General features: G+C 46.8%; 2 protein-coding genes and 1 pseudogene across 7 annotated transcripts in view; all 3 read right to left on the bottom strand.

Moving 5' to 3' along the window:
- The window catches only part of LOC135276700 (zinc finger protein 888-like), a 74,430-nt gene extending 58,312 nt beyond the window's left edge, over positions 1-16,118 (bottom strand). The window contains exons 1-2 of one of the 6 annotated variants that reach the window (XM_064380834.1): positions 16,071-16,118; positions 401-488 (exon numbers count right to left, since the gene is read on the bottom strand). The gene's annotated coding sequence lies outside the window, so the exon portion shown is untranslated. Of the gene's footprint in view, positions 1-400; positions 2,838-4,621; positions 4,752-5,633; positions 5,651-6,324; positions 6,343-16,070 lie in introns of those variants that run through there. The other 5 variants (XM_064380835.1, XM_064380837.1, XM_064380836.1 and 2 more) reach the window with 5 other exon arrangements.
- Positions 16,119-18,485: 2,367 nt separating this feature from the next.
- Positions 18,486-20,811, bottom strand: LOC135276698 (bifunctional purine biosynthesis protein ATIC-like; annotated as a pseudogene).
- Positions 20,812-20,900: 89 nt separating this feature from the next.
- LOC135276699 (zinc finger protein 888-like) overlaps positions 20,901-27,253 on the bottom strand; it is a 94,522-nt gene continuing 88,169 nt past the window's right edge. The window contains exon 5 of the mRNA XM_064380831.1: positions 20,901-22,542. Within this exon, the coding sequence (XP_064236901.1) occupies positions 21,119-22,542 (1,424 nt within the window). The 3' untranslated portion in view covers positions 20,901-21,118. The remainder of the gene's footprint in view (positions 22,543-27,253) is intronic.

Raw genomic sequence — 27,253 nt, 5'->3', positions numbered from 1 at the left:
ACTGGTCTCCTTTCAGGAAATTTACCACGTACTCTGTGCACATTAATATGTAACTTCCATGGGCAGCTGCTCCACTCCTGCTCTACAGAGAGCTGACGGCGCATCCAGACGTGGCCCCTGAACACTCCCTGCTGCCCAGCAGCCCTGACACCACGGGGCCCACACCCCGTCTCCATCCACGTCTGGGGTGAGCCCTTCCCAGGACCATGCCCAGTGCAGCCTCTTCCCAAGCTCATGTCACTGGGTCACCAGAGATGGAATCTAAGCGAGATGAGAGGGACTGAGGGAAGGCATGGGTGAGCTCCAGCAAACCTGTCAGGCAGGACGCTTCAGACTCAGAGAAGATTCCCAACTGCAAGCAGGAAGGAGACAGAACAATCCACCGAGAAGATCATCTCACCTGAGGAAGAGCCATCCCTGACTCCTTTGCTTTCCTCTTCCTCTTCCGGGGTTCTTCCTCACGTATCAAGAGTCTTTAGAAGTCAATCCTGAATGTGAAAGATATGTTTTATTGCTCGGAATCAACACACCCCCTCCCTGGAACACAACGACACATACAAAGGGGACCTCACCCTGAGGAAATACGGTTCCCTCTGCTGCCCACTGCACCAGGGAAGATAAGCTCCTGCAGGAAAACTAAGTGATCTTTTGACTCCTTTATTCAGAACCCTCATCCCTCCTGGAGAAGCCCACACACACACCGCATCAGTGGGGAGCTGGGCTGGAATGAGCTCCCCTTCAGGGCACAGACCCAGCCCTCACCAGAGCCCAGCCAGAGGCTGGGTGCGGTGGCTCATGCCTGTACTCCCAGAACGCTGGGAGGCTGAGGTGGTGGATCGCTTCAGCTCAGGAGTTTGAGACCAGCCTGGTCAATGTGGTGAAACCCCATCTCTACCAACAACACAAAAACTTAGCCAGGCATGCTGGTGCACGTCTGTGTCTGTGGTCCCAGCTACTTAGAAGTCCGAGGCCGGTGGATCACTTGATCTGTCAGGAGTTTGAGACCAGCCTGGTCAACATCGTGAAACTCTGTCTCTACTAAAAATACAAAAATTGTGCCAGGCGCAGTGGCTCATGCCTGTAATACTAACACTCTGGAAGGACGAGGCGGGCAGATTACTCGAGGTCAGGAATTACTCCATCTCTAACAAAAATACACAAAGTAGCCGGGTTTGGTGGGTGTCTGTAATACCAGCTACTAGGGAGTCTGAGGCAGGAGAATCACTTTAACCTGGGAGGTAGAGGTTGCAGTCAGTCGAGATCGTGCCAGTGCACTCCAGCCTGGGTGACAGAGTGAGATTCAAAAATAAAATAAATAGGAAAATACAAAAATGAGCCCGGTGGCACACACATGTAATCTCAGCTACTTCGGAAGCTGAGACACAAGAACTGCTTGAACCCAGGAGACAGAGGTTGCAGTGAGCCAAGATCACGAGACTGCTCTCACAGCCTGGATGATAGAGTGAGGCTCTCTCAAAAAAAAAAATAGACATATATATGGTGCTTCTGATGTGATTGATGCAGAGATAATAAAAGCTGAGTAATGTGACAGAGCCTGACAGGCAGAGGGAACTTCAGACGGGGGTGGGGGGATGGGAGACATCTCTGAGCCTAGACCTGAAAAAGGAGAAAGGGACAGGGCCGTCATCATTTAGGGACATAGCATAAGATCAGGGACAACGACTTGAGACAGGAAAGGTTTTGGTGTTTGGGAACAGAAAAGCAAACGTGACTGGGGCAGAGGGAGTCATGAGATGAGCACAGGCTACCAGGAGGAGGCTGGACACTGGCCGGGGCCCTGGACACAGGGCTGTGGAGCCACACTGAGGAGTCGGGCTTTCGTCCTGGGGAACACGGGAAGCCGGTGGAGGGCTCCCTACCAGGGACCGGCGTGACCCGCTTTGGATTTAGCTGTGATATCCGAATACAGAGAAAGGCGTTTGAACATAGTCTCTGTGTCTGACTCTACACCTCTGTGTTTTTCATTCTTCTGCTTCTTTTCTTCATTTTTTAGATACTGCATCTCATTAAAAATTCTAATTACAACTGGCCACTCCCCTGTCCCAGGAGAAAAGCCACACCCAGCACACCCTCTATTCTGCCAATCATGTCCGGGGCCAGGGTCACTCAGGTTGAGCTTTTCTGGTCTAGCCTCTCATCTCCAAGTTGTAGGGAGAGTCACTGAGGCTCAAAGAGGGAGACATTCACACCAAGTTACCCTGAGAAGGTCTGAGATGAGTGAGAAGGTGCCCCTGAATAGTTACATTACCAGCCCGGAATGGCTAATGGGAAGGGTTGGCCTTTATCACCCTATCCTTGAAAATTAGAGAACCATCTTTCATATACCTGGACTAAAGAAACTTCTTTTGCAAGGTTCTGAGGCCACTGATTCCCAAAATTTAATTCTTCCTTATGAGAAAATTACAGTAACATTTATAAAATGCAGAAGTGTGAACACACAGCTGTTGTCCTCGAAAATGGTAAGAAAAAAAAAAAAAAAGGTCAGCTATAGAACTAAGACATAAGCAAAATTTTTCAATCAAGAATACATGAGTGGCCAGGCAAGGTGGCTCATGCCTGTAATCCCAGTACTTTGGGAGTTCGAGGTGGGTGGATCACCTGAGATCAGAGGTTCAAGACTAGGCTGGCCAACATGGTGACACCCCATCTCTACTAAAAATACAAAGAACTAGCCAGGCATTGTAATGAGTGCCTATAATTCCAGCTACTTGGGAGGCTGGGGCAGGAGAATCGCTTGAACCCAGGAGGTGGAGGTTATAGTGAGCCGAGATCGTGCCATTGCACTCAAGCCTGGATAACAAAAGGAAAACTCCGTTTAAAAAAAAAAAAAAATAGAGGCCAGGCGCGGTGGCTCACGCCTGTAATCCCAACACTTTGGGAGGCCGAGGCGGGTGGATCATGAGGTCAAGAGATCGAGACCATCCTGGTCAACATGGTGAAACCCTGTCTCTACTAATACAAAAAATTAGCTGGGCATGGTGGTGCGTGCCTGTAATCCCAGCTACTCAGGAGGCTGAGGCAGGAGAATTGCCTGAACCCAGGAGGCGGAGGTTGCAGTGAGCCGGGATTGGGCCACTGCACTCCAGCCCTCCAGCCTAGGTGACACAGTAAGACTCAGTCTTAAAAACAAAACTAGCCGGGCACGGTGGCTCATGCCTGTAATCCTAGCACTTTGGGAGGCTGAGGTGGGTGGATCATATGAGGTCAGGAGTTCAAGAGCCTGGCCATCATGGTGAAACCCCATCTTTTAAAAAAAAAAAAAAAAAACTGAATAAGACACTGCCCTCTGGCTGAACAGGGATTCCAAGTGGAAGCTAACCTCTGATGGCAAGATTTATACAAAGTACAAGTCTTATAGACAGAAATGTTAAAATTCTCCATCTGTAGAATTTCAACGAGTTTTAAGTTAGTAGATTATATACACAGAAGCCAACATGTCACAACTAATCATACCCAATGAACTCACCCACTCAACTAAACTGCCTTTGTTTTTTTGTTTGTTTGTTTGTTTGGTTTTTGAGACAGGGTCCCACTCTCTTGACCATGCTGCAGTGGCATAATCTCGGTTCACTGCAGCCTGGACCTCCTGTGCTCAAGTGATTCATTCTCCTGCCCTGGCCTCCAGAGTAGCTGAGATTACAAATGCACACCATCACGCCCAGTTAATTTGTTTTCTTTTTTTGGCAAAGATTGGGGTCTCACTACGTTGCCCAGGTTGGCCTCAAACTCCTAGACTCAAGAAATCCCCCTTTCAGGTATAACCTTAAGACTGAAATTATTGCAAAAAAAAAAAAAAAAAAAAAAAAAAAACAAAGAAAGAAAGAAATCCCCTTATCTAGGCCAGGTGCGGTGGTTCATGCCTGCAATCCCAGCATTTTGGGAGGCCGAGGCAGGCAGATAAGGACGTCAGGAGGTCAAGAGCAGCCTGGCCAACACGGAAAAAGCCCCGTCTCTACTAAAAATACAAAAATTAGCCAGGCGTGGTACGCATGCCTGTAAAACCAGCTACTCGGGAGGCTGAGGCAAGATAATCGCTTGAACCCAGGAGGCCGAGGTTGTAGAGAGCCAAGATTGCGCCGTGTACTCCAACCTGGGTAACAAGAGCAAGATTCCGACTCAGAAAGAAAAAAAATATTCCCTTGCCTCAGTCTCCTAAAGTGCTGGGATAACAGGCGGCAGCCACTGCGCCCAGCCCCTTTGTTACTGTTGCCCTCCCTAATTCTGTACATATCTCTTATTCCCCCTTCTCTCTCTCGCTCTTGTTTCTTTTTCCCTGGGATTCTGCTCCTCACTTTGTACCCCTCTCCTCTCCTGCTGTTTATTCCCTTCTCCCCTCTAGTCCTTCTCGTCCATCACTTCTGCTCCATCCTCCCAATTTATTTAGCCTCTTTGTCGTTCAATCTCAGTATGTTTCCGCCTCTTCTCCCATCTCTGCGCCTCCACTGCTCTCCCCATTATATCCCCGTCCCCACTCTCTGGCACCCCATACCCCCAGGTGTCCTCCGTGCTGTGGTTCCCTCTGCTCTGTCTGCCCCGGCTCCAAGTCCCTCCTCCTCTCCCTCACTCTCGTGAGCCTCCCTCTTTGCTGCCCCATCCCTACCTTGCTTCCTTCATCTCTGTACCTCTCGCTTTTCTCTACATTCTTCCAGTTGCTTTTCTCCTCTTTTTTTTTTTTTTTTCACTTTTGCTGTCTCTTGGCAAATCCCTCACCCATATTCTACTTTGCCATCTGTTCCCAGTGTCTCTCCTTCTTTTCTCTATCTCAGGTTTTCTCCTGCCTTCTCTGTCTCCTGATCCCTTTGGCCCACAAAATCACAGGAGGGTTTGGAGTAGGACGCCTGCATCCCCTATAAGCGCATTTTCCAGGGTCTGGAGCTGGGCGAGCAAGAACACCCCGTGTCACAGGATAGACCTTGGGCACCTCCCCAACGCGGGCTCAGGGGAAGCGGTGACTGCGGAGGGGAGACCTGGGGAGCAGCAGGGCCCGGCACAAGGAGGGAGTGTGGGGCCGACGGGGCCTTAAGACAAGGGTGGGGTCTGCAGGATCCCGGGACCAGGCAGGAGAGCGACCTCCCCGGGCGGGACTGGGGCCGCGGCGCTGTGCTCCAGAAGCCGACTAGGGCGAGGGTGGGAGGCGCCCAGGGCGGGAATCCACCTCTAGGGTGAGGACTTTAAAAAGCGCGGGGCGGGAGAAGTCAGAAAAAGGTTTCTTTTTGTATTGTTTTGTTTTGAAAGATGGGGTTTCTCCATGACGGCCAGGCTGCTCTTGAATTCCTGACCTCAGGTGATCCACCCGCCTCGGCCTCCCAAAGTGCTAGGATTACAGGCGTGAGCCACCGCGCCCGGCCCTCAGAAAAAGGTTTTGAGCAGGAAAACTTCGCGATAGGCAGTGTACACATTGCCCTATGGTGGAAAGACCGGGGACGGGACCAGCCTCAGGGAGACTTTCAACCTTAAAGGAAGCGATCCCCGGACTCTCACGAGAATGTCTCAATTTACTCTGGGTGAAGGAAGATGGGGGAGATTTCCAAGTCTGTGGGGACCCCACGTCCGAGGTACAGAACCCCGGGGACCTCGGAAAGGCAGATTTTACAAGACACAGCGAAACTCACAAGCTGCGGCGTGACCTCCCCTCCACGAGATCCGCTTCCGGTTTGTGCGAATCTGCGCACGCGGGAAGGAAGCCAAGCCTGGGCGGGACCCACGCGGAGACGGGCGGGGCCCACGCGCAGGCGGGCGGGGCCCGAGGCGGAGAGACCTTGCCCTTTAGAAATCGCAGAGGACCGGACGGGGTTGAACCTGTGCGTCTCTCACGCTCCCTCCCAGCGCCTTTATTTTTCAGGGTTTGGTGAGAAGACCGGCCAGGAAGGCTTGAAATGCAAGGCCCTAGGTGGGCGGAACGTACGATTTCAGGTTGGCGGCCCACAGAGCAGAATAGAAATTCTCTCCCTTTCTATTTTCCGTTCACTCGGGAGGGAGTGTTCACCCTGTGCTCAGCTTCAGAGACTGTCTTAGGGTCAAGGCCTGGGATGCGGGGCGGAGTGCTCAGGCCCGGGAGGAGGTCACCACCTGCTGCTTAAACACTGCAGGGCGGGAGCCTCAGGTTCCAGCTACTCGGGAAGCAGCCGGGGGAGGATCACTGAGCCTCTGGGTCCGGCCAGTCTGGGCTCCCTTCCTCATCTCTCTCTTTTTTTTTTAAAAGTTTTTTAAATAAAATTTTTAATGTTATTCTTTTCCATGTCGATATCCAGTTAGTTGTCTCAGCACATTTGTGGAAGAGATCTATTACTTTATCTTATTTACTTTTTACTTTTTTTCTCTTTCTGAGACGGAGTCTTGCTCTGTCCCCAAGGCTCTAGAGTAAGGTGGCACGATCTCGGCTCACTGCAACCGCGGCCTTCCGGATTGAAGCCACTCTCCTGCCTCAGCCTCCGAATAGCTGGGATTTAGAAGAGATGTCTACAAAATACGAACACCAATAGGTTTCCAATTAGGTAGACATGGTAAATAATCCTGAAATGTGTAAATATGACACAAAAAACAATACTTATTTTAAACTTCCCAAACACGATCTTCAAAGTTTAGAAACACACAAAAAAGTAAGATTCTTTAATAAATAAAGGGCAATAGCAAGTACTTCAAATCATGTCTCTACGGAAGCCCATTTCCAGTATCATGAGAAAACACTGACAGGGCACCGGCGTGTGTGAGGCTAAAGCACAGAATATTTTTCCACTGTGACCATAAAGAGTGTAACAGTTTGCAAAAACATATCACTGTCACATCAGTGAAAAGAAAAATAAATATTCTTCCTATTGACAGCATGTTTACCGTATACAAATAAATGCTAATGGACCACACAATATACTACATTGGTAAATAATCCACAACGAGCTCATGTCAGCTCAACCAAATCAATGGACATTCTGTATTGTCACACAATCATAGTACTGAGAAGATTACAAAATTTAACTGTGTGGTGGCGCACACCTGTAATCCCAGCTACTCAGGAGGCTGAGGCAGGAGAATTGCTTCAACCCAAGAGTCAGAGGTTTCAATGAGCTGAGATTTCACCACTGCACTCCAGCCTGGGCGACAAAGTGAGATTCCGTCACAAAAAAACAAAAAAAGTTAATAAATGTTTTTTCTGAATAAAATTACCTATATCCATGCAGAAAAGGCACATTGTGATTTTTTTAAAAAATTGTATTTTCATTTTTTTGTCACTCTGTTACATCAGCCTAGAGTGCAATGGCACAACCTCCCATGCAAGCAATTCTCCTGCCTCAGCCTCCTGAGTAGCTGTGATTACAGGCATGCACCACCATGCCTGGATAATTTTTTGCATGTTTTTTTAATTTTATTTTTTTTCTCAACTCGCCTCTCCCAATTTTTTGCATTTTTAGTAGAGATAGGGTTTCACCTTGTTGGCCAGACTTGTGTCAAATTTCGGACCTCAAGTGATTCACCTACCTTGGCCTCCCAAAATCCAAAAATTACACGTGTGACCCACAGCACCCAGTGGCACTTTGTGACATTACTGTGTAGAGTGTGTCAGTTATACTGCATACCAGATACCAAAAAGCCATATGTAAAATCATGTAAATTAATTAGCAAAATATTGTAACCCATGATAAAACCAGCAAGCAAGGCCGGGCATGGTGGCTCACGCCTGTAATCCCAGCACTTTGGGAGGCCAAGGCGGGTGGATCACGAGGTCAAGAGATGGAGACCATCCTGGTCAACAAGGTGAAACACCGTCTCTACTAAAAATACAAAAATTAGCTGGGCATGGTGATGCGCGCCTGTAGTCCCAGCTACTCTGGAGGCTGAGGCAGGAGAATTGCCTGAACCCAGGAGGCTGAGGTTGCGATGAGCCAAGATCACGGCATTGCACTCCAGTCTACGTAACAAGAGTGAAATTCCGTCTCAAAAAAAAAAAAAACCAGCAAGCACATAATAAGTCCATTTATACAGCCTGCAGAATTCTAAACAATTTCCTCTTAAGAAAAAAGCCATAACTTCTACTTGCCACCAGCACACAATATAAGAACTGAAATACGTTAAGATCACTACCTTCTGATGTCTGAGGTCAAGAAAATACACAGCATTATAAGGAATAAGAATTGACTGACAGCCAAGCACAGTGGCTCAGGCCTGTAATCCCAACACTTTGGGAGGCAGAGGCGGGCAGATAACAAGGTCGGGAGTTTGAGTCCAGCCTGGCCAACACAGTGAAACCCCATCTCTACTAAAAATACAAAAAATTAGCCAGGCATGGTGGCAGGCACCTGTAATCCCAGCTACTTGGGAGGCTGAGGCAGGAGAATCATTTGAACCAGGGAGGCAGAGGTTGCAGTGAGCCAAGATCATGCCATTGCACTCCAGCCTGGGTGACAGAGTGAGATTCCATCTCAAAAAAAAAAAAAAAAAAAAAACCGGGCGTGGTGGCTCACGCCTGTAATCCCAGCACTTTGGGAGGCCGAGGCGGGTGGATCACAAGGTCAAGAGATGGAGACCATCCTGGTCAACATGGTGAAACCCCGTCTCTACTAAAAATACAAAAAATTAGCTGGACATGGTGGCGCGTGACTGTAATCCCAGCTACTCAGGAGGCTGAGGCAGGAGAATTGCCTGAACCCAGGAGGCGGAGGTTGCGGTGAGCCGAGATCGCGCCATTGCACTCCAGCCTGGGTAACGAGAGCGAAACTCTGTCTCAGGAAAAAAAAAAAACAAAAAACCGGGCGTGGTGGCTCACGCCTGTAATCCTAGCACTTTGGGAGGCTGAGGTGGGTGGATCACCTGAGGTCAGGAGTTCAAGACCAGCCTGGCCATCATGATGAAACCCCATCTTTTTAAAAAAAAAAAAAAAACAACTGATTAACACAGTGTCAAAGGGTGTAATTATGATGTCACAACAACGGTTGTGTAATAGCCAGGCAATACAGCATTCTACATGTATGCATGGCCCTGCGTTATCTAGTTAACTATGCAGAAAATATAAATCATAGAATATGTACTGGGAAATTGTATAAACTGAGATTACGGGAATGTATTCTCTTCCCAGGTCCACAAGAGAGAGTATTTTCAAAGGCAAGAACTTCCCAGCGCCATACCTCCATCCACATCTCCATCCGGGAGCTTAGAGGTCTTAGTTTAACTTTCACGCATGGGAAGACAGACTGCCCAGAAATCAAAGGTCAATCACTCCAGCAGAAGTTTAAAGGAACTCCTTTCATAGGACAGAAAACTTGAATAGGGCGGGAGTATCTCCCAAGGTTAAAAGTCCCCTTCTCCCACATCCGGGCGAACTCCATCTCTGGATCCTCCTTCCACAACATTGTGGGAGCTGATTTTCTTTCTCCTTTTTCTCTCTTTCTCTGCCTAAATAAATCACTTTCTGCAAAACTCTTTGGGGTCTGATATTTCTTAAAACGAGCTCACCACGCCTAGTGGGGTCCCCTCTCCCATTCTTGGGTAAGTGAGGGACCGAGGGCCTGGAAGAACACATCCTATCAGAGAGCTGAGCCTCCCCCATGCCCCGCAACCCGGTCTTAAGATCAGAGAAAACACTGTATAAAACAAATTGCACTAATATAAGGACACATGCACACCGAACGTTCATTGCAACACTGTTTACAATAGCAAAGACTTGGAACCAACCCAAATACCCATTGATGATAGCCCAGACAGGGAAAATATGGCACATATACACCATGGAATACTATGCAGCCATAAAAAACGGTGAGTTCGTGTCCTTTGTAAGGACATGGATGAACCTGGAAACCATCATTCTCAGCAAACTGACACAAGAACAGAAAATCAAACACCGCATGTTCTCACTCATAGGCAGGTGTTGAACAATGAGAACACATGGACACAGGGAGGGAAGCATCACACACTGAGGTCTGTGAGAGGGAACTAGGGGAAGGACAGCAGGGGATGGGGAGTTGGGGAGGGATAACATGGGGAGAAATGCCAGATATAGGTGAAGGAGAGGAAGGCAGCAAACCACATTGCCGTGTATGTACCTATGCAACAATCCTGCATGTTCTTCACATGTACCCCAAAACCTAAAACACAATAAAATATTTTTTTTAATTGCACAATAAAAACACAAGAAATATGATGCGGGCTCCCTGGTCTGAATGTTCGTATTGGCCAAAACCCACGTTCAGAGTTATTCTCCAATAGGATGTTCCTGCACATGGAGCCTTTGAGAGAATTTGGTCATGGCTGTTGACTACTCGTGAATAGGATCAGTGCTTTTATAAAAAGAGACAGTCAAGAGCTCATTGCCTGTTCCTCTTTCCACCACGTCAAGACACAGCAGGAAGGTGGCTGGGCTGAACCCCGATGGAAGCTCTCACCAGGAACCAATGTGGCTGCACCTTGCTCCTGGAGTTCCCACTTTCCAGATTCATGAGAGATATATTGCTGTGTCTTAAGCCTTCCAGCTTAAGCTATTTCTTTTTTGTTTGTTTGTTTGTTTTTGAGAGCGAGTCATGCTCTATCACCCAGGCTGCAGTGTAGTGGCATGATTTTCCTGCCTCAAGAGATTCTCCCGCCTAAGCCCAGAGTCTCAGTCTGTGGTTCAGGCTGGAGTGCAGTGGCACAATCTTGGCTCACTGAAACTTCCACCTCCCAGGTTCAAGTGATTCTCCTGTATGCCTGGGATAACCACCACCGCATCCAGCTAATTTTTGTATTTTTAGTAGATGGGGTTTCACCATGTTAGCTAACCTGGTCTTGAACTCCTGATCACAGGTTATCTGCCTGTCTCAGCCTCTCAAAGTGCTGGGATTACAGGTGTGAGCCACAGCGCCTGGCCGAATTTTTGTATTCAGTAGATTCAAGGTTTTACCACGTTGGCGAGACTGATCTCAAACTCCTGACCGCCAAGTGAACCACCCGCCATGGCCTCCCAAAGTGCTGGGATCAGAGGCGTGAGCCACCACAGCCGGCCAGTCTAAGCTATTTCTGACAGGAGAGTGAAATGACTGAGACAGGAAAATAATCTTCTCATCATCAACATCACTGAAGGCTCACAGACCTTATGAAACAAAGGAAGTTTAGCGTCTGCACTACAAAACTTGCAATGCTTGAAGCCATCTAATAGGACTAACATGTTTTAATAACTTTGAGGCAGGCCGGGGCACGGTGGCTCATCCGTGTAATCCCAACACTTTGGGAGGCTGAGGCAGGAGGATCATGAGGTCAGGAGATCAGGACCATCCTGACTAACACAGTGAAACCATATCTCTACTAAAAGAATACAAAAAATTAGCCAGGCATTGTGGCATGCCTGTAGTCCCAGCTTCTTGGGAGGCTGAGGCAGGAGAATCGCTTGAGCCCAGAAGGTGGAGGTTGCAGTGAGCTGAGATCATGCCACTGAATTCCAGTCTGAGCGACAGACCAAGACTCTGTCTCAAAAGAAAAACAAAACGAAAGAAGGTTAAAGAGTAACTTTTACGTTGCAACAACTTGAAAAAAAAAAAAAACAGGGTCAGACGTTGTGGCTCACGCCTGTAATCGAAGCACTTTGGAGGCCAAGGCGGGCGGATCACCTGAGGTCGCGAGTTCAAGACCAGCCTCACTAACATGGTGAAATCCCGTCTATAAAAAATATAAAATAAAAATTAAAAAAAGAGTAACTTCAACCCACAAATATATATAAAGTTCTTCAATAAACATAAATCAAAGGCCAGATAGGCCGGGCGCGGTAGTTCATGCCCGTAACACCAGCACTTTAGGATGCCAAGGCAGGGGGGAATCACATGAGGTTTGGTGTTCGAAACCAGCCTGACCAACAAGGAGACACCCTGTCTCTATTAAAAAAACAAAATTGGGGCCGGGCGTGGTGGCTCACGCCTGTAATCCAAGCACTTTGGAGGCCAAGGTGGCTGGATCACCTGAAGTCGGGAGTTCAAGACCAGCCTGACCAACATGGTGAGACCCCATCTTTAAAAAAAAAAAAAAATGCAAAACTAGCTGGGCTTGGTGGCACATGCCTGTAATCCCAGCTACTCGGGAAACTGAGGCAGGAGAATTGCTTAAACCTGGAAGACATAGGTTGCAGTGAGTCAAGATCTTACCACCGCACTCCAGCCTTGACAACAAGAGCAAACCTCTGTGAGATAAATAAATAAATAAGTAGACAGATACAGAAATTGACATGTGTACCTTTTCCTCATAATTCAATTATTTTCACATTTTTTGGAAGAAAACAACTTGAAAAAAACACTGCATATCTATGTTAATGAAAATGCAACACACACAGAAATAATTTTGACATAAATAACAAAAGCTTCTACCGGAGAAAGAGTAGTTTTTGCAGGTTATAAAGTTTTGTGTCTTTTTTCTTCTGAGACAGATTCTCGTTCTGCCACCCAGGCTGGAGTGCAAGGCTGTGATGTTGGCTCACTGCAACCTCCGCCTTCCAGGTTCAAGCGACTCTCTTGCCTCAGCCTCTTGAGTAGCTAGGATTACAGGAGCCTACCGCCACCCCTGGATGATTTTTGTATTTTTAGTAGAGACAGAGTTTTGCCATGTTAGCCGGGCTGCTTTTGAACTCCTGACCTCAGGTGATCTGCCAGCCTCGGCCTCCCAAAGTGGGTGTAAGCACCCGGCCAGGTTATGCAAATTTTACATTTTATTATTATGCTATAACTTTAAGATGTTTAACATACCAGCAACAATAACCTTCTCCCAAATATCTACACGACACACTTCAGTTCTTCATACTGAAAAGAATGGACACTAACGGGATTGTTATATTCACAATGTAATCATGCTTAAACCACTTACATGTTTACTAAAAACTAAAAGCCAAAACTATTTAAAATAATAACAATGGCTGGGCATGGCGGCTCACGCCTGTAATCCCAGCACTTTGGGAAGCTGAGGCAGGTGGATCACTTGAGATCAGGAGTTCAAGACCAGTCTGGCCAACATGGGGAAACCTCATCTCTACTAAAACCACATAAATTGTTACTGGATGGTAAGAAGCAAGTAAAAGAAAAAAAAAAAGAAAAGAAAAAAAACCCACATAAATTAGCCGGCCATGGCGGTGGGCACCAGCAGTCCCAGCTACGCGGGAAGCTGGGGCACAAGAATCGTCTGAGCCCAGGAGATGGAGTCTGCAGTTAGACAAGATCACGCCACTGCACTGTAGCCTGGGCGACAGACTGAGACTCCATCACAAATAAATAAATAGATAGGCCGGGCGCAGTGTCTCACGCCTGTAATCCCAGCACTTTGGGAGTCCAAGGCAGGTGGATCACAAGGTCAGGAGATCGAGACCATGATGGCCAACATGGTGAAACCCCGTCTCTACTAAAATACAAGAAATTAGCCAGGTGTGGTGGTATGCACCTGTAGTCCCAGTTACTCAGAAAGCTGAGGCAGGGGAATCACTTCAACTTGGGAGGCAGAGGTTGCAGTGAGCCAAGATCGTGCCACTGCACTCTAGCCTGGTAACAGAGCAAGACTCTGTCTCAAAGATAAATAAATAAATGATTTTTAAAAATTGAATTAAATTAAAAACCAATAATTAGGTATGGGGGTTGGGGCCTGTTATCTCAGCTCCTTGAGAGACCGAGGAGGATCTCTTGAGCCCAGAGATCAAGACCAATTTCAACAACACAGCAAGACCCTTGTCTCTAAAAGGAAAAAAACTAAAAAATTAGCCCGGCCTGATGGCATGCACCTGTACCAGCTACCATCGGAAGCTGGAGTGGGACAATCACTTGAGCCCAGGAATTCAAGGTTGCAGTGAGCCATGATGACACCACTGCACTCCACTCTGGGTGACAGAAAAAGACACTGTATTTTTTAAAAATTGTTTCAATACAAAATAACACAAAAGATACCTAATGATATTCCAAGCAAATGTCATCCGAGGAAAGCAGAGCCGGCAACAGTTAAATATGTTTTAACACAAAATTATTTTATAGGAGACAAGGAAGGACCTTATATCACGATAATAGGGTCAATTCACCATTAATATACAAGAACCAGCCAGGCGTGGTGGCTCACGCCTGTAATCCCAGCACTTTGGGAGGCCGAGGCGGGTGGATCACAAGGTCAAGAGATGGAGACCATCCTGGTCAACATGGTGAAACCCTGTTTCTACCAAAAATACGAAAAATTAGCTGGGCATGGTGGTACGTGCCTGTAGTCCCAGCTACTCAGGAGGCTGAGGCAAGAGAATTGCCTGAACCCAGGCGGCAGAGGTTGCGGCGAGCCGAGATCCCGCCATTGCACTCCAGTCTGGGTAACAACAGCAAAACTTCGTCTCAAAAAACAAAAACAAAAACAACAACAACAAAAAAAAGAGTGTCAGAGATGGGGTCTCACTATGCTGCCCAGGCTGGTCTGGAACTCCTGCACTCCATCAATCCCCTTGCCTCAGTCTCCTATAGTGCAGGGATTACAGGCGGGAGCCACTGCGCCCACCCCTCTTTCTTCATTACTCGGCATCCCTCCCCAGTTCTGCACATCTCTCTCATTCTCCCCTTCTCTCTCTAGCTCTTGTGGTTGTTGTTGTTGTTGTTGTTGGTTTGTTTTTTCCTGCAACCTCCGCCTCCCAGGTTCAAGCAATTTTCCTGCCTCAGCCCCTGTAGTAGCTGGGATTACAGACATGAGCCACCACGCCCAGCTAATGTTGTATTTTTAGTAGAGATGAGATTTCTCCATGTTGGTCAGGCTGGGCTCGAACTCTGAACCTCAGGTGATCCACCCGCCTTGGCCTCCCAAAGTGCTGGGATTACAGGTGTGAGCCACCACGCCCAGCCTCTATCTCTTTTCTTTTTCCCTGGGATTCTGCTCCTCACTTTGTACCCCTCTCCTCTCCTGCTGTTTATCCCCTTCTCCCCTCTATTCCTTCTCTTCCACCTTTTCTGCTCCATCCTCCCATCTTATTTAACCTCTTGTTGCTCCTTCTCCCCAGTCGTCCTCAATCTCTATATATTTCTGCCTCTTCTCCCCTCTCTGCCCCTCCTCTGCTCTCCCTGTTAAATTCTCTCTTCCCTGCTATACCCCCGTCCCCAACTCTCTGGCACCCCACGTCCCCAGGTGTCCTCCCTGCTGTGGTTCCCTCTGTTCTCCTTGCCACCAGCACCCTCTGCTCTGTCTGCCCCGGCTCCAAATCCCTCCTCGTCTCCCTCACTCTCATGAGCCTCCCTCTTTGCTGCCCCATCCCTACCTTGCTGTCCTTCATCTCTCTGTGCATCTCGCTTTTCTCTACATTTCTCCAGTTGCTTTTCTCCTCCTTTTTTTTGTTTTTCCACTTTTGCTATCTCTTGGCAAATCCCTCAACCATCCTCTACTTTGCCATCTGTTATGGGTGTTTCTCATTCCTCTTTTCTCAGACTCAGGTTTCCTATTGCTCTCTATCTCCTGATGTCTTTGGCCCACACAATCACAGGAGGGTTTGGAGCAAGACGCCTGCATACCGGAGAAGCACATTTTTACAGAGGCCGGAGCTGGGCGGGCAAGAACATCCCGTGTCCAGGCCCCGGGCACCTCCCCAGTGCGGAGGCAGGAAAAGCGGTGACTGCCGAGGGGAGATCTGAGGAGCCGCAGGCCCCTCACGAGGAGGGAAGTGTGGGGCGATGGCGCCTTAGGACAAGAGTGGGGGTCTGCGGTATCCCAGGACCAGGCAGAGGACGCGGCCTCCCCGGGACTGGGACCGCGGCGCTGCACTCCAGGGACCCATGAGGGTTTAGGGCGCCCAGGGCGGGAATCCACCTCTCGGGTGAGGACTTCAAAAAGCGAGGGGCGGGAGGAGTCAGAAGAAGGTTTTGAGCAGGAAAACTATGCGATAGAACGTGTATATATTGCTCCATAGCAGAAAAACCGGGTGGGGACCAGCCTCGGGCGACTTTCACCCCAAAAGGAAGCGACCCCCGGACTCTCAGGGAGTCTCAATTTGCTCTGCGTGAAGGAAGATGCGAGACAATTTCCAGCTCTATGGGTCCCCACGACCCAGATACAGATCAGCTTGGGACCTGGGAAGCGCAGAATTAATACGAAAGAGTAAAACTCACGGGCCGCGGTGGGAGCTTCACTCTACGCCATCCGTTTCCGGGTTTGCGCGAATCTGCGCAGGACCGAAGCCACGCCTGAGCGGCCCGTGGGCAGGTGGGCGGGGCCTGGGCCACGTAGGGGCGGGGCGAGAGGCGGAGAGACCTTGCCCCTCAGAACCAGCAGAGGGTGGGGCCGGGCCGGACGTGTGCATCTCTCGGCCTTGCTCCCACCGCCTCTGCTTTCCGAGTTATAGTTCCATCCGGGGCAGTGTTATTAGGGATGAAAGTACAACATTGAGCTTCAATCATGACGCAAACTCCACCTTTCTCTGCTAACATCATGTCTAATGCTATTGTTTTCCCAGGTGGATCCTAACTTCTCAGCTATTCCTTTAATTGCATCTCTTGTATAATTAACAAATTGTTGCTGGTTGTAATAAATATAATTCATCCAGTCTACATTTTTAGTAACACTTTCTATCCCAAATAATGACTCAAAACGTTCAGCTAATTGACTCCGAGCTTTAAATTTATGTGTTACTCCCCATGGCACCCCAATGGCATCTATATAAACACTAGGATCAAAAGACACAAGGAACACTCCTTGTACAGCCATGCTTAGCTGTTATTTTCTTTGGTGGATGAAATGCCAGGGTGAAAGGGATAGCCAACTGAATTAGAGTGCAAGTACCATTTCGGTCATTTGGCAGGGTCTGATCAAAGTCCAACACATTAGCACCAGACATCCGATCCAGGATGGATAAGGGCAGACTGAGGGGTAAACTCTTGGAAAGACTTGATCTCACTGCATCCTGTGGACTTTCCAAGGAATGCCAAGTTCTCTTCCTGTCATGACAGACACGAGGCAAAACTGGTCTTGGAAGCTGGAAGCTGGACGGCCCTCGGGGGCTGCCCCACAGGGTGCTGAACTTCCGAAAATAGCAGAGAGAGTTTGGCACTATTCATTACTCCGGGTTGTGGAGTCTTGAAAAAGAGCTACCGTACAGTTTATGTCTGGTTGACTAGAGGACCATCCAAGTGGAAAAGGGACAATTTGGGCCTCTGGTCTACCAAGCGCACAAGCCAACAATCACTTTTGTTTAAAGTGCAAATGGAATGTTTAATCCATTCCGGCCAGGCGTTTGCAACTTGGTACCGTCTCAATGGTTAAACCTTGCTTTAAATCTTTTACCTCTACTATGTCTACTTTGGTCTTGGCACTAGGTATGTGGGGGCACAGTATGAGGAGGATGGGATAGAGGTGGTGAAGGAGCAACAAAACGTATTTCAACGCCGCCCCTAGGGTCCTTTCCTGAGGTGTTGGCCCCTCTACCATAAATACAACCTAATGAGACACAGGTGTTTTGAAATGTTGCAATAGTGTTAGTAAGCTGTACAGGACTACATTGGTTGTATCAACAATTGGGAAAAGCGACCCCTTTGGTGAAATGAATAAATGGTCTTAAGGACTGGCAAAGGCTTGTGGGAACAGTTCCACCAAGACCTTTAGTGCTCCATAGGACACTGGACCAAGTAGAACAGAGGGAATCTGTTCGGGAACGACAAGAATCCCATTCCCACCAGCTAACACGACTGCTTCTCTCGGGATTCCGATCTGTGCAAGAATCCAATATATCCTTCCAATGTCAGGAGGTCCAGGAAGGGCAGAGATACTTCTCAGAAGCAGTAAGCTGTCTTTGGTTCTGTAAATTACTGCAGGGCATGACTAAACCAGCATCAAAAGTCATAATTCAGGGTGAGCTTGATCTGGTTACATTAATGATGAAATAGCTAACTATTGGATAGGAAAAAGTAACAGAACAGTAAATACAGGAAGGTTAGATTTTTCTTAGCTTCATTTTGGTAGAATTACTTCCTGAAACGGTAGCCCATGATTCTGGAACCAATGATGCTTTCTTGACTCGGGTATGGACTGCAGTCGCAGTGGTTAGAGACACAAGGTAGGGTCCCTCCCAAGCTGGCTCAAGCTTCTTTTCTTTCCACCTTTTCATGAAAACGTGGTCTCAGCCAGGCGTGGTGGCTCACACCTGTAATCCCAGCAGGTTGGGAGGCTGAGGCAGGTGGATCATGAGGTCAGGAGTTTGATACCATCCTGGCTAACACAGTGAAACCTAGTTGCTACTAAAAATTAAACAAATTAGCCTGGCGTTGTGGCGTGCACCAGTAGTCCCAGCTACTCAGGAGGCTGAGGCAGGAGAATCACTTGAACCCAAGAGGAAGAGGTTGCAGTGAGTAGATATCCCGCCAGTACACTCTAGCCTGGGTAACAGAGTGAGACTCTGTCTCAGGGGAAAAAAGAAAAAGAAAACATGGTCTCCAGGTTGCTGCTGGTGTACTGGGAATTCCAGGGGTGGTGCCTGTGCTAGAAGACCTCTGGTTTTAGGAGAAGAAAAGATAGACGAGAGACCAAATATGTAATTTATGAGAAACTGATCTTTATTTTTCAAATGTAGGAAGCACAGTGGTGAAATGTAAGTAGGGCAACTCGTACATTACATAAGGCGATAGGTCAATGTCTTTCCAAGGGGCAGTTCTCATTTCTTAACAGTGCAGTGGGAAGGTATTTAGTTTCGGGTAACCAGATTTCTAGGACTAATTTAGTTAGGTGACTTTTGAGAGTTTGTTTCACCCTCTCTACTCTTCCTGAGGAAGATGGACATCAAGGAATATGATATTCCCACTTTATGTCTAATACTTGAGTCTTGAGTCAACTTTTTTTTTTTTTTTTAGTGATGAAGATGTACTGTTTTATTTTTTTAAAAAGTTATTCTCCAAGTTTCACGTGTGACTCTTCACCTACATATAAGCAAACCATAAAACAGGGTGTGATAAAATCAGTGGTGGAAGAGCCGAAGGTTCGTATGAGCGAGGATGATTCCCAGTTCATCGCAGGCCTCAATCACAACTTTGTCAGCAGCAGAGCCGGAGGGAGCCGCGATGGACGCCACACCACTCCTTTTAGCTCTGTCTACATTATCTCAGAAAGGGAAGAAGACATCAGAGCTGACAGAAACTTCACTCAGTTTGTCAACCCATTCCTTCTTCTCTGCCTCAGTAATTCAGGGACTTCCTCAAACAGGGCCTTCCGCTTTATCAAATCTTCATCCTCGCCAATGGTTCCAGTCACGTATTGATCGATGGCATTGGAGATTTCTGCTCTTCACTCCCGTTTTAAACTTCATCGAGAGCACTCGTGGATGGTGTCTAAGCCACCAGTAGTTTGCCTTATCTCCTGCAAGGCGGGTGCAGCGTATACGAGACTGCTGTCCGGCTCCAATGCCGATAACCTGCCCGTTCTTGGCGTAACACACGGAGTTGGACTGAGTGTACTTGACAGCAATGGTGGCTACGATGAGGTCTCGGAGGGCGGACTCTGGCAGATCTTTATTCTTGGTGACAACATTGCTAAATAATGACTTGTCGACGACACCATTATTTCTCTTCTGGCTTAAATGAAGACCGAAGAGAGTTCGAACTTCATTTTCATCTGGTTTGTAAGACTGGTCCATCTGAAGAACACAGTAGTTTCCATTTTTCTTTTTGGAAAGTATTGTCAAGGCTTCTTCTTCATATCCTGGGGCAATTATACCATCAGAGACTTCTCTGGAAATAATTTTTGCAGTTGGTACATCACAAACGTAAGACAATGCCACAAAATCGCCAAATGACGACATCCTATCAGCCCCTCTTGCTCGTGCGTATGCCGTTGAAATGGGTGTAAGGGTTTTATAGAGATCAAAGACCATGCAGACTCTGGCCTCATCTTCACTGAGTGGAATTCCAACAGCAGCGCCTGCTGGGCTGACGTGTTTGAAAGAGGCAGCGGCTGGAATACCTAACGCCTCTCTGAGTTCCTTCACCAGCTGCCAGGCATTCAAAGCATCGCACAGGTTTATAAATCCAGGGGCTCCATTTAGAACTGTGATGGGAAGCTTGGGCTTCGCTGTGTACAGCTGGGCAGGGGTCTGATGAGGGTTCATTCCATACCGCAAGGGCATCTGAGATATGCCTTTGCTGTACTGTTTCCTGAAATAATCTGAACTTGCTTCATCGTATTGCGCCGTATGAGTGAATGCCTTCAAGGCTAACTGGCGTCTAGTCTCCAAGGAGGTGTCCTTGCTCTCGGAGCTCTGCATCTCTGTGGACACTGCCACATAGTCCTCAGGTTCACACACCACTGTCACTCGAGCGTGGTTTTTGGCTGCAGCTCTCAGTAAGGTTACTCCACCAATGTCAATTTGCTCCACAGCCTCCTCAACAGTTACACCTGGAGAAGCCACTGTCTTCACAAAGGGATAGAGATTGCAGGCAACAACTCTTCTAAGATTGAAATCAAGTCTGGCCATGTCAGCTTTATCTTCTGGGATATTGCGAGCCAGGATTCCAGCATGCACTGCAGGATGCAAAGTTTTCACACGTCCCCCCAACATTTCAGGAAATCCTGTCAACTCAGAGACATCTCTGACTGCCAGACCAGCATCCCTGAGAGCTTTTGCAGTCCCTCCGGAAGCGACCAGATTCAAACCGAGAGAGGTCAGGTTTCTTGCAAATTCCACAAGGCCAGCTTTGTCAGAGACACTGAACAAGGCGAGCTGGCCAGGAGCCATGACGGCAGGCGCTGGGTCTGGGACGAGCGGGAGGCAGCACCGGCGACACCACGTGTGCCTTGAGTCAACTTTTTAATCACAAGTGCAGTAAAATAGGTTCCCTTGTCTGAATCAATACTTTCTTCTTCTTTTTTGTTTTTCTTTTTCTTGAGACGGAGTTTCGCTCGTTACCCAGGCTGGAGTGCAATGGCGCGATCTCGGCTCACCGCAACCTCCGTCGCCTGGGTTCAGGCAATTCTCCTGCCTCAGCCTCCCGAGTAGCCGGGATTACAGGCACGCGCCACCGTGCCCAGCTAATTTTTTGTATTTTTAGTAGAGACGGGGTTTCACGATGTCGACCAGGATGGTCTCGATCTCTTGATCTCGTGATCCACCCGCCTCGGCCTCCCAAAGTGCTGGGATTACAGGCGTGAGCCACCGCGCCCGGCCTTCATTACACTTCTAAGGTTTCTCTCTAGTGTGAACTCTCATATGGCGTGTCAGGTGCGAATCACGCCTGAAAGCCTTGTCACAAACCTTACATTGGTATGGTTTCTCTCCAGTATGAATTCTTTTATGAATTCCAAGGTCTTGTTTCCACCTGAAAATTTTGTCACATCCTTCACATTGGTAAGGTTTCTCTCCAGTATGAACTCTATGATGACATGCAAGGGTTGATTTTTGACTAAAACACTTGCCACATTCATTACACTGGTAAGGTTTCTCTCCAGTATGAACTCTACGATGACATGCAAGGGTTGATTTTTGACTGAAAAACTTGCCACATTCATTACACTGGTAAGGTTTCTCTCCAGTGTGAGTTCTAGTATGTTGTGTCAGGTGTGAAGGAACCCTGAAAGCCTTGTCACAGACCTTACATTGGCATCGTTTCTCTCCATGAATTTCCCTATGTCTTTTAAGTTCTAATTTCCGACTGAAACCTTTGTCACATTTTTCACATGGGTAAGGTTTCTCTCCAGTATGAAATCTACGATGAAATGCAAGGATTGATGGGTATTTAAAAACCTTGCCACATTCATTACACTTGTAAGATTTCATTCCGGTATGAATTGCCTTATGAAATACAAGGGCTGAATTTTGACCAAAGGTCCTGCCACACTCATCACACTTGGAAGGTTTCTCTACAGTATGAAGTCTGCGATGGCGTGCAAGGATTGACGGCCGACCGAAGTTCATGCCACACTCATTACACTTGTAAGGTTTCTCACCAGTGTGACATCTACGATGGCGTTCAAGGTATCGCTTCTGATTAAAGACTTTTCCACATGTATCACATTCATACTGTTTCTCTCCTAAATGGATTATCTGATGTTCCCTTAAGAGTGAGCTACAATGAAATGCTTTACCACTCTCACTATATTGGAAAAAATTTTCCGTCATGCGTACGTCCTGTCGATGTGTAAGTAATGAAGAATGCAGGAAATTATTTTCATAGTTAATAGAAATATGGCTTTGGGGCCTACAAGAAATCCTTTGGGATGTTGAAACTGAGGAAGCATCGTTGGTAGACTTCTCTACTTGATTACCAATTTTCCCTTCAGTCTCAAATATGCGCAGTTCAGGCAGATGTGAATGAAAGCTTAATCCAAGCTCATCTTCAATAGGCTTGTTTCCAGCATGCCTTTGATCGGATCGCTCTGAACTACTAGTCAACGTTTTCATTTTTGTCATGGGAGTTTCTTGGCTATTTCTTTCCTCTTCTTCCCTCTGAAACTCAAAGTCATGAATATCTTCCTCAATTTCCTGGAAGCAAAAGTCTCCAATGTGATGACTTGCATGCGTTTCCAATGTCCCTGTGTGGGACATTTCTGTATTGCCCTGTGCTGTTGAGAACTTCTTCTTCATCATGCATTTGGAAGAGATATCTACAAAATAGAAACACCAACAGGTTTGCAATTGAGTACAGACGGTAAATAATACTGAAATGTGTAAATATTACACAGAAAAGTTTCCCAAACATGATCTTCAAAGTTTAGGAACACAAAAGGAGTGAGATTCTTTAATAAATAAAGGTCGATGACATGTACTTCAAGTCATTTCCACAGAAGCCTATTCCAGTATCATGACCACACAGTGACAGGGCACAAACATCTGTAAGCCTCAAGGAAGGAGCATTTTTCCACTATGACCCTAAAGTGTATGACAACTGGCAAAAAACGTATCACTGTCACCTCAATAAATTGAAAAATTTATATTCTTCATATTTACAGCACATTTACTGTATACAAATAAATGCTCAAGAACCATATAGTACACTGTATTGATAAATAATCCACAACAAGCTCATGTAAGCATAACCAAAATCAATGGAAATTTTCTACTGTGAAACAAGAATAGCCCTGAGAAGTGATGAAATGATTACAAAAATTGGCCAGGCCTGGTGGCCCACACCCATAGTCACAGCTATTCGAGGGGTTGATGCAAAAGAATCACTTGAACCCGGAAGGCAGAAGTTTCAGTGAATCGAGATTGCACCACTGCACTTCATCCTGGGTGACAGAGTGAGACTCCATTTCTATTATTTATTTATTTATTTATTATGAGAAGGAGTCTCACTCTGTCGCCCAGGCTGGAGTGCAATGGTGCGATCTTGGCCACTGCAACCTCTGCCTCCCGGTTTCAAGCGATTCTCCTGCCTCAGCCTCCCGAATAGCTGGGATGACAGGCACCAGCCACCGCACCCAGGTAATTTTTGTATTTTTAGTAGAGACAAAGTTTCAGTATCTTGGCCAGGCTGGTCTCGAAGGCCTGACCTCGTGATTCCCCGGCATCGGCCTCCCAAAGTGCTGGGATTACAGGCATGAGACACCACACCCAGCCGAGACTTCATCTCAAAAAAAAAAAAAAAGAAAAGAAAAAGAAAAGGAAAATATTAATATAATATTTTACTAAATAAATGTCACAAAATTACATATATCCAGAGAGAACAGGTATTTTGTGACTTTTTTTAAAGAAAACATTTATATTTTTATTTTTTTGAGACAGTCTTGCTCTGTCCCCCAGGCTGGAGTGCAATGGCGACACCTCTGCTCACCGCAACCTCCATCTCCTGGGTTCAAACGATTCTTCTGCCTCAGCCTCCTGAATAGCTGGAATTACAGGCAGGCCTCACCATGCCCGGCTAATTTTTGTATTATTAGAGGTAAGATTTCACAACGTTGGCAAGGCTGGTCTCAAACTCCTGACCTCAAGGGATCCACCTGCCTCAGCCTCCCAAAGTCTTGGGATAACAGTCATAAGCCCCTGTGCCCAGCGGCACTTTCTGACATTACCAAGTGGAGTGTGTCAGTTATATTGCAGACCACATACCAAAAAGCCGTATGTAAAATCATAAAAATTAGTCAGTCAGGTGTGGTGGCTCACGCCTGTTATTTCAGCACTTTGGGAGGCCAAGGCAGATGGATCATGATGTCAGGAGTTCAAGATCGGCTTGGCCAACTAAGCAAAACCCCGTCTCTATTAAAAATACAAAATTTAGCTGGGTGTGGTGGCACACGCCTTCAGACCCAGCTACTCAGGAGTCTGAGCTGGGAGAACTGCTTGAACCCAGAAGACAAACGTGGCAGTGGGCCAAGACCATGCCATTGCAATCCAGCGTTAGTGACAGAGTGAGACTCTGTCTCAAAAAAAAAACAAAAACTGATTTTGGGCCAGGTGCGGTGGATCACGCCTGTAATCCCAGCACTTTGGGAGGCTGAGGTGGGTGGATCACAAGGTCAGAGTTCAAGACTAGACTGGCCAAGATGGTGAAACCCTGTCTCTACTAACAATACAAAAAGCAGCCAGTGTGGTAGGGGGCGCCTATAATCCCAGTGACTCAGGAGGCTGAGACAGAGAACTGCTTGAATCCAGGAGAAACAGGCTGCGGCGAGCTGAGATCGTGCCACTCTACTCCATCGTGGGTGACAGAGCAAGACTCTGTCTCAAAAAAAATAAATAATTAATATTGTAACCAATGACGAAACCAGCAAGCAAACAGTAGTACATTTATACAGCCTACAGAATTCTAAACAAGTCCCTCTTAAGAAAAAAGTCACGACTTCTACTTACCACCAGCTCACGATATAAAAAGTGAAATAAATGGTAAGATCACTACTTTCTGAATCAACCCCAGCACACCATTCAAGAGACACATTATAAACAAACTATCGAAAATCAAAAACTCAACATTATTTTGAAATAAAAACACTCAATACACACAGAATACAAAAAACCCACCTCAACATAATAAAGACCATTTAGGAGAAGCCCACGGTTACCATCACAGTGGATGGCGAAAGCCTGAAATCTCTTCCTCTAAGATCAGGAAAGAGACTAAGAAGCCTGCTTTTGTTATTTCTAGTCAGCATGTTACTGGAATCCTGACTGAAGAAATCAGACACAAGAAAAAGAAAGAAATGCCAAGCAGTGAGAAAAAAAGTAAAATGCTCTGTGTTCACAGAAGACATCATCTGATAGGAGGAAATCACCAAAGACTCCATGGAAGACTGGGCACCACCGGTGACTCATGCCTGTAATCCCAGCATTGTGGGAGGCTGAGGTGGGCAAATCACAACGTTAGCAGTTCGAGGCCAGCCTGACCAATATGGTAAAACCCTGTCTCTACTAAAAATACAAAAATTAGGGGGACATAATCCCAGCTACTCGGAAGGCTGAGGCAGGAGAATCGCTTGAACCTGGGAGGCGGAGTTTGCAGTGACTCAAGGTCGCGCCACTGGACTCCAGCCTGGGCGACAGAGCTACGCTCCGTTTCAAAAAGAGAAAAAAAAGAAAGATTCCATGAGAAAACCGTGGACATTATATATCTCACTGGGGATTAATATTTAGAAAATACAAGGAATGTTTACAAGTTGGCAACAAAAATCAAAAAACACAATTAGAAAATGAGTCTAGGAACTGCATACACATTTCTGGACAGACAAATCACCAATAAGCATAGAATAAATAAGCACCAAAACAAACAAACAAAAAAACAAAAACATAGCATGTAGGAAAAAACAATAACTACAATGAAACATCATCTCAAGTGCATTAAAAGATTTAGCATCCATAGGAATAGACAGGAAGTGTTGGTAAAAATGCAGACACGGCCAGGAGCAGAGACTCACTTTGGGAGGCTGAGACGGGTGGATCATCTCAGGTCAGGAGTTCGAGACCAGCCTGACCAACATGGAGAAGCCCCATCTCTACTAAAAACACAAAATTAGCCAGACGTGGTGGCACAAGCCTGTAATCCCAGCTACCCGGGAGGCTGAGGCAGGAGAATCACTTGAATACAGGAGGCGGAGGTTGCAGTGAGCAAAGATCACACCATTGCACTCCAACCTGGGCATCAAGAGTGAAACTCTGTCTCAGAAAATAATCAATCAATTTTTTTTTAAATGCTAAGGTGAAAAAGCCTTTTGCACTGTTGCTGTGAATGTATAATGGGATAGTCCCTTTTAAAAAATCATATAACAGTTCCTCCAAAAATTCATAATTGAATAACCCCATGAGCCAAAAAATTGGAAACAGGATCTTCAAGAATAGCTCTAGTAATATATAGATAGATAGATAGATATAGATACAGATTTTTTGTGTTGTTTCATTTTGTTTTTGAGACGGAGTCTGGAAACAAAACCAGTCTACTCCACCTGGACTGGAGCACAAGGGCCTGATCTCGGCTCACTGCAGCCTCCCCTCCCGGTTCAAGAGATTCTCCTACCTCAGCCTCCTGAGTAGCTGGGATTAAAACTGTACATCACCATGCCCAGCTAAGCTTTTTTTTTTTTTTTTTTGTATTTTTAGTAAAGATGGGGTTTCACCACGTCGGCCAGGCTGCTCTCCAACTCCTGACTCAGTTGATCTGCCCCCTGGAACTTCCAAAGTGCTGGGATTACAGGCTTCAGCCACCACGCCTGGCCTAGCAGTATTATTTATAATAGTAAAGAGAAGGAACCAACCCACATGTCCGTCGACAGATAACGATATCAACAAAATGTGGTATACACATACAATGGAATACTATTCAGCCTGAAAAGCAAACTTGCACAGGGCCAGGGGCAGTGGCTCATGCCCATAATCCCAGCACTCTGGGACTCTGAGGCAGGTAAATCACATCAGGCCAGGCATTCGAAGCCATCCTGGCCAACGTGGTGAAACAGCCATCTGGAATAGAACTACCTAAAATGAATCACGCGTGGTGACACACGTCTGTAATCCCAGCAACTCAGAAAGCTGAGGTAACAGGATCACTTGATCCCAGAAGGCAGGTGGCAGTCAGCCAGTATCACACTACTGCACTACACCCTGGGTGACAGAGTAAGAGACTGTCTCAAAAAAATAAAAATAAAGGAAATGAGAAGCCATTCCCTGACACAACAGTACTCACGATGCAGATATATATAAAAAAAAATGAAGACTATCACTGAAAATAAGGAACTGAGGATTACATAAAATAAAAATGCATTTAGAATACATAGAAACTGGCCAGGCACAGTGGCTCACGCCTGTACTCCCAACACTTCGAGAGGCCCAGGCAGGTGGATCACCTGAGGTCAGGAGTTCGAGACCAGCCTGACCAATATGAAGAAACCC

This window comes from Aotus nancymaae, unplaced genomic scaffold, assembly GCF_030222135.1.
Source record: "Aotus nancymaae isolate 86718 unplaced genomic scaffold, 86718_ANA_hifiasm-v0.15.2.pri h1tg000028l, whole genome shotgun sequence".
In the NCBI taxonomy this organism is placed as follows: Eukaryota; Metazoa; Chordata; class Mammalia; order Primates; family Aotidae; genus Aotus; species Aotus nancymaae.
Note: the sequence above shows the minus strand (reverse complement) of the source record. Positions and strands in the feature narration are given on the sequence as shown.